Consider the following 8,195-nt stretch of genomic DNA (forward strand, 5'->3'; position numbering starts at 1 on the left):
GCCTGTCATATATATGTATGTGTGTGTATATGTTTGTGTCTGTGTTTGTCCCCCCAACATTGCTTGACAACCGATGGGGGTGTGTTTACATCTCCGTAACATAACGGTTTGGCAAAAGTGACCAATAGAATAAGTACCACGCTTCTAAAGAATAAGTCCTGGGGTCGATTTGCTCGACTAAAAGGCAGTGCTCCAGCATGGCCACAGTCAAATAACTGAAACAAGTAAACGAGAAAAAATAAAAGAGTAAAAGAGTCGTTGACTCTGTCTGTTACTCCTTTAGAAAAATAAAAAAGAAATAAGTGGAAATTTTACTGGTGAGTGTGTTAAGTTATAAGGCACCAAAAGAGAACGACTCTCCCCAGACACAACAGAATATGTTTCAACACACGAACTCACATAAACAATTTTGCAAACCAAATTCAAAAATGAAATATATATATATATATATATGTATAATGGTCTGTCAAATGAAAGGCACCAAAAGTAAAATCATTAATGAGATATCCATATGTTGTTTATCCAAAAACGTTTATAACAATTGGGACTCTAAAGAGCGAAGGATCTGTTGGTTCTATTGCATTTTCATAGGTCAATTAACTACTGTTAAAAACAAGTTCTTAATATTACAAAGTAAGAATGCTAAGCAATGATATGTATAAATGCAATGTTATTAACAATTCAAATATGCTTGTGGCATGTTTGCACTAATAAACAAGCCTTTCACTGTGTTGACATTCCCATTATTGACAATGTTTGCAGCGCCCCCTTTCCATCGTCAACGACGAGAAATTTTCTCCATGACCAAACACTGTGAAGTTCTTAATGTTTCTACCAGAGATCTAAATGGCTAGTCACTTATTGACGTCATCAATTCTTGACAAAGTCCTGTTGTTGTTTATAGTTATTTGGTTTCAATTCCTAAACTGTGAGTTGGTGTTTAGGACTCTACTAACATTAATGAGCTTACATTAAACAAGCTCATAATTATTTCTTCCCACATAATTACATACCATCTCAAGCTATGTATTTAATATGCAAGCACCAGATATTCAGCCCATCTCTAATCACTAGCAATACTTATTTTTTTTGCCTTAAATCTATACTAAACCAAGATGTCTCTACAAAACATTAAACAACTTTTGTGCATTACACAAAACATTTTAATGGTTTTCACTAGACATGTAAGAGATAAAAGAACAATGCTGATAGAGGGCTGAACATGCTGGGTCAATCCCTGACCTTACATTCAGTCAGAGTAAGGCAATTTCAACAGTAGTTAATAGTAATGTGTACAATAAATCATAAACTGTGCCAGCTCAGCTTGGCTTCACAATTCACACTCAAACATAAGATCTTTCTTTTTCTATCTGGTTTGCAAGATTCTTTATGTGAGTTCGTGTGTTGAAACAGATTTTGTTATATCTAGGGAGAGTTGTCATGCCAATATAATTAACAAACAAAACAATCAGATTTTGAACCAGTGTGTGTGTTAATTATATTAGCATGATGATGATTCTACCTAGGCACAACAAAATAAAGTCCTTACTTTTATTGTAAATGATTTAAAACAATGCTTTTGGAAATGTGGCATAGTTATGTGTCCTAATCTATTATTGTTGCCTCTGTAAACATCAAACCATCCTCAAAAACTGATACCAATACTCTAAAAATGAAATTACAACACCATCTTTAAAATATTGAATCTACTATATTGTGGAAACAAACAGAAAACACTTAAAAATTGAAATAACTGCAGCATTGATGGCTGCATGTGCTTAAATTTTGTGCTGTGTTATAATTTAAGCATAATGAATTGAAGCTAACATCTGTTGAACTAATTTAACAATATTTTTGTTTATTGAAGTTAACATGACATTTAAAAAAATTATTTGCAATTCTATCTTTGACTTGTATTTTATTTTTTAGTTTTTGGTTCATCATCTACAATGTCATCATCAGTAAATGTGACTACAGCTAAGATGGGTTTTACAACAGAAACTAACAGCACTTTTAAATTAACCATATTCTTCGCTATTATTAGTGTTATGATCGGTCTGCTACTTTTGGTTCTTAGTTTTTACTGTTGCAAGCGTGAGTACACAATCTTTGTTCAGATTTATGTGTGAGCAGGATCACCGGATGATGCTTGGTTGGTGAATGTCTGGGAAGAAAGTGTAGTGTGATCTTTGTAAGAATGGGAATTTGTTAGAAATGATAAGTCATTGGTAAAAGGAAAAAAAAGTGTGAAAGACAAAAGTGACTTGTGGGCCACAACTGAATTAATAGAATGAAGGAAGGAAGGAGCTCTGTCAACACATGCCAAGATAGTGCAATCTAATGGGAAGCTACTGAGCCAAAACACGAAAGACAAGTGGAAACGATAAAAGGAAAAATTTCAAAAAAAAGATTCACATGCCAGACTTCCTTAAAAGCTTTATTGATTTTGACAACATCATTCACCAAATTTCTCCAAGACAAGAATCAAATCAGTAATGGGTGAAAGAGAAAAGTAAGTTACTAGTGCATCTGGCTTTATGGAACCCAGGAAACCATATCAGTGGTCATTAAGGAAAAAGAAGGAGGTTCAATGTCTTGGAGGATATTGTTGCTGATGGCTGCATTGATTATGTTAGAGATGTTATAAGTAGGTGTGCTCCAAAAATTAGTTTGCTGGGTCAGAGAGGTCACTTTTCATGGAAATGGGATACACTTTAACATGTTTCCAAAGATCAGGATAGATTTCTATAGAGAGGGAGAGAATCTATTGTTATTCTCACTAATTACTATAAATCCCATCAATGGAAGAAATATAAACCTCCAGATACATTTCACAAAGTGATAGTGATTAATTGAGAAGGAAATTACAAATAGACAAAAGCTGATATGTGCACACGTGTGTGTGTGAGTGTGTGCGTGCATGCATGCGCTCACACACACACACACACACACACACACACACACACACACTCACTCTCTCTCTCTCTCTCTCTCTCTCTCTCTCTCTCTCTCTCTCTCTCTCTCTCACATACACTTAAATTATATTCTGTTATCATAAAAAAGAATATATTCAATAGTCTGGCCCTAGGCACACTTGGCCTGAAAGACTATTGGAATGGTGATGATTGGAATGTCTTTGACTGTAGGTCTAATTTATCACAGCTGTCTTGTTACTAAACCACAGCATTCTACACCTTTACTAAGGCATAAAAAATTTACACGCTAAAGATATTCAAGCAAGATCGTTCGTCGCTGTCCTGGCACGTAAAAAGACATTCGAGCAAGATCGCTGCCAGTGCCGATGGACTGGCTCCTGTGCAGGTGGCACATAAAACACACCATTTCGAGCATGGCCGTCGCCAGTACCGTCTGACTGGCCCTCGTGCCGGTGGCACGTAAAACACCCACTACACTCTTGGAGTGGCTGGCGTTAGGAAGGGCATCCAGCTGTAGAAACTCTGCCAAATCAGATTGGAGCCTGGTGTCGCCTCCTGGTCCACCAGTCCTCAGTCAAACCATCCAACCCATGCTAGCATGGAAAGCGGACGTTAAACGATGATGATGATGATTGTCTACAGTAGTGGCTGGCTTATGCCAGGTGTTGGTAAACAGTTTGGGATGCAGACCAGATTGAAAATGTTTTTGTTTTGCAGGCTGCGGGGCATTAAAATGAAACAATGACCATACAGGGCTATAGAAATAGCTTCCTATTTTGATTAATATTTTTCTCTATATAAGTCATTAACATAGAATAAAATATTTTTCACTGATGACATAGGGAATAATGAAAAGAACAATTATCTCTTAATACCATTATATCTTTAATTTTTTTCTTGTTTCAATCATTGGACTTTTTCTAAAGCCTAGTACTTATTCTATCAATCACTTTTTCTGAAGTGCTAAGTTACAAGGACATAAACAAACCAACACCAGTTGTCAAGTAGTGTGTGGGGACAAACACAAAGACACACACACACATACACACACACATATATTCATAGCAAGCTTCTTTCAGTTTCTGTTTACCAACTCATGAGGCCATAGCTGCTTCTTCTCTGTTTCTTGATATCCTCTCATCTCTTTCACATACCTATTCTATCCACTGTACTATGTTGTTGCCAGTTTAACTAACGATGGTAGTAGATCTCGCCTATTCACTCTACCATGCTACTTTTGTAATTTGAAATGGCTTTGGGCTTGTCTCGCCCATTTCTCAATCACATATTATTTCTCCTCTTCGCCGCAATGTAGGATGCCTTAGGCCCTATATGGGTCCAATAACTTTTACCACTATCCTTATTCCTCTACTACTAGGCCAAAGTATAAGGAACTGCATTAGATCTGTTTGTATACAATACACCCCACTCCATCACTGAGCCTTTATCATTGTCCACCTCTATTACTATCCGCACTACTCGCTCTTCCTTCCTCTATCACCTCTCTCCCCTCTCACTTTCTCCATCTACCCACCCAGACCCTTCTTTTGTTGTTAATCATTATACTTGTTGGTGTAGGTCAGTGGTTCCCAATCACTTTTGAACTATGGACCCCTTTGATTCCTATTTTACTCAGGCGGACCCCCACAGCCATTCAGTGTTTAAAAAAAATCCTCTTATATTTTTATAATTAAATATTATTAGGGATTTTATTAAAAATATGTTGAAATATTTTGTGTATTGTAGAAGTATAATTAATTTATTACACATAAATTTTAACAACAAAATTTTGTATGGACCCCCTAAGAGTCATGTGGACCCTGGTCTAGGTACTAAAGGAAAGAACACATCATAGTGTGGGTAAAATGAAATGTTTTTAGCTTTATAAGGTACTGGGCAACCTCATTAATCCTGGAACCACAATAAAAATGCACTCAGCACACTCTGTAAAGAGATTCACAAATGAGTGAATGGACGATTGAAGGGTCTGTATGGTTTTGCAGAAGACATGACAGTTTCTTTTATTTCAGGGCCATAATTATGTGCACCCCATACATTCTGCAAAATGGTTGGGATAGGAAGGACACCCAGTTATAGAAACACAAGCCAAAGGGGAAATATACAAGCAAGACATGGTCTTTGACTCATCTAGGAGAGTAGTGACCCTGAAGATAAACTGATGCAGTCTGTGTCTAGTTTACCCCACGAAAAATAAATGTAAAGTAACTGTGTGTATGTATGTATATATACATACATAAGAGAATTGACAAAACCAGGAACTTCCAAGGCCTCAGGTTTTATTTCGGAGATTTCCTTCTCCTAGGTAGATTACCAACCAAGGTTAAAGAGCTTCTACCTGCCCATGAGGTAAGCTGTCCCATTCTGTCTTTGGCTGGCCTCAAATCTCACCTGCGAACCCATGGAAAACAAACTTCAACCAGCTATTCTGATTATATGTCTGTGCACACGCTTGAATGTGGTGTGTGCCAGAGGGCTTGCAAATCCAATGGGGGTCTTAAAAGACATGTTAGGATCCACAATGAGCAGAACTTACCTGCAGGTATTGGTAGTGCAAATCAGAGGTGCAATCTGTGTGGGTGTTTTTCAAAACATTGTCTGGTTTAAAAAGCCACATCAGACGCCATGAAAGGGCTAAGGTGTAGGTGCAGGAGGTGGTCAAACTCTGTGTAAGGAGTAGACAACCACCATACATACATATGAATGTATGTATCTATTTATATGTCCATGTAAAAATCACACAAATAACACAAATAAAATCTGACACAAAAGGAAACCAAATAAACAAAAATACCAAGTGGTATCAGATTAAAGTATGTCTGAAAAGTATAGAAATATAAAGCAAAGGAAAACAGCAAAGAAGTGTTTAACAGCAAAGGAAGAAAGAGAAGAGAATAACCTTTAAGAAAGAGAAGGAAAGAGAAGTAACAGAAAGAGAAGAATGTACAATATGAAAAGATGTTCTTCACATGGTAGATCTCAGATAAAATGAGAAAGGGGCAGTAGAATGGGGCAACCAGAAGTAGAGGCACAATCAGGTTACAGTTAGGTTAAACGCAGAAAGAAAGATGGAGTGAGAGGGAGTAAGTAGAAAGAATGAGGAAGAGAGACAAAGTGAAAAAGAGAGAGGGACAAAATAATGAAGGAGCAGAACCAGTTAGGGAGGGGTAGTTAGGAGTTCATAATACTGTGGTTTGTGTTTGTATGTGTGTTTGTGCATGGCTGTGTATGAAGGTGTGTAGTAAAGAAGGGTACCTGTGCTCAATGTATAATAGCGTTGAGGACTGTATGGAAGGATGGTAGGTTAGAAGTATGTTTGGAAATTGAAGGTGAGATGGTATGTATGTCAATGTTTGTGTGTGTGAAGTGAATAGTAATAGAAGATGGAAACTATAAGAAGTCAACTGTGTAAGTGTGTCTTTGTGTTTGTTCCCCTCCATCTCTTGAGAACTGGTGTTGGTTTGTCTACATCCCTGCAATCTAGTAGTGTGGCAAAAGAGATTGATAGAATAAGTACCACACTTAAAAAATATCTATTGAGATTGATTTGTTTGACTAAAACCCTTCAAGGCACTGCCCCAGCATGGCTACAGTTCAACAACTGAAACAAGTAAAAAGATCAATTTAAGAAGTAGGTGACTAGGCTAGTAAAGTGAAGTGTCTTTGAACATGGCTTACAGCTATTATTAGGAATGAACTATTTCTCTAGAAATTCAATAAACTTTTGTTTCAATAACTGATATCAAATTAAGAGTACCCAGGCTTGTTTTTTAAGGTTACATTTAAAAGTTCTTGCATGTCAAGTGACCACCTAACTTCTTCCCTTCCTCTGTAGATGATTATATCTATTTTGAACTCCCACTTTTTTGAATCCAAGTTTAATTGTGGCTGGTTTTGATATTTTAATTTTCTGGAGTCATGTAAATTTTATTGATCTATTATTTAGTTAAAAAAATTGAATCTTTTAATTCTAATATATTGATATTTAATAATTGATTGTGAATTTTTAATTTCAGAGTCATTCCAAGAGAAAAGAGAGTTTTTTCATATTAAGGACCATTCTACCACAAAAGTTTGAATTTATAATTCTTGTTTACTCCAAAGCTCTTCACAAAAGAAGTTAGGCTTGGAAAAGCAACCAAGATTACATATTACATAAATTTTGACAGTACTTTTGACAGCTTCCTTTTTCAGAGAACTTAAAGCAAGCAATAAACTTATAATTTCTAATAATATATATAAAGTTAGCTGAGTCAGAGGTTAAAATAACCATCTAAAGGATAGAAGTATCCATTACACTACTGGTATTTTACCTATGTTTAACCATGGGCATACATATGCAAGCATATTGCACTCATAAATTATAGGTAAAGACAAGAATAAACATGAGTTTATCAATAATCAAAATTTACAGAAAACGGAAAATGGAGAAATATTAACAAACATCAATTATTATCTTTTATTTCAATACAAATAGACTGCATCCCATCTAACAGCTATTTCCACTCCAACGTTGTATGGTATTGCCATTGATATGCTAAAAATATCATATTTGAGAATAAAACTGATCTGAAACATGTAGCTTCATCAGAGTGAAGAATAAATAAAGATGAGCATAGAGAAGAAAAAGGGAAAAGTTGAATATGGTTATAATCATACCATTTTGCTCGTGTATCTCTTTCGGAGATACACTAACGCTATGATTAATGCAATAAATAAAGATAAAACAGCTAATAGATTATATAATGACTTTATACTGAACAAAAATAACCAATATAGAAATAGGGTAGTAGAAACGACAAAGATAGACCTTAAGACTAATGCACAATCTGATATTGATAATAACAACATAAATATACGTATATCACACCCCAAACATAATAAGCCAAAGCACGCTATGACCAAAATCATAAAAATATAAATAACTAGCAGAAATACCCGGCTTTGCCCGGGTTAAAGATAATAATGAAATCTAAATACGCTGTCTAGACTACGCAACCCTCAACTGTTAGTAGCTACGATACCATATTTCTACATTAATAACTCTCCAATCCATGCCAGCATGGAACATAGACATTAATTGGAATGCCAGTCTCTCATCTAGGAGGGCCTTGAAATCAATGTTACCAACTGGGGACTATGTGTGTCGTAGTGATAATAAAAAGACCCAAAGGAGGTCTGCAACGAAATAATTTTACTCAACACTTTGCAAGTGAATCAGTGGAGGCAAAGATGCGTCTC

General features: G+C 35.9%; 1 protein-coding gene across 1 annotated transcript in view; it reads left to right on the top strand.

Moving 5' to 3' along the window:
- The window catches only part of LOC106875973 (uncharacterized), a 42,667-nt gene extending 34,478 nt beyond the window's left edge, over positions 1–8,189 (top strand). The window contains exons 9-10 of the mRNA XM_014924317.2: positions 1,930–2,094; positions 6,971–8,189. Coding sequence (XP_014779803.1) covers positions 1,930–2,094; positions 6,971–7,032 — 227 coding nt within the window. The 3' untranslated portion in view covers positions 7,033–8,189. The remainder of the gene's footprint in view (positions 1–1,929; positions 2,095–6,970) is intronic.
- The last annotated feature ends 6 nt before the right edge of the window (positions 8,190–8,195 follow it).

This window comes from Octopus bimaculoides, chromosome 11 (assembly GCF_001194135.2).
Source record: "Octopus bimaculoides isolate UCB-OBI-ISO-001 chromosome 11, ASM119413v2, whole genome shotgun sequence".
NCBI classification, from domain to species: Eukaryota; Metazoa; Mollusca; class Cephalopoda; order Octopoda; family Octopodidae; genus Octopus; species Octopus bimaculoides.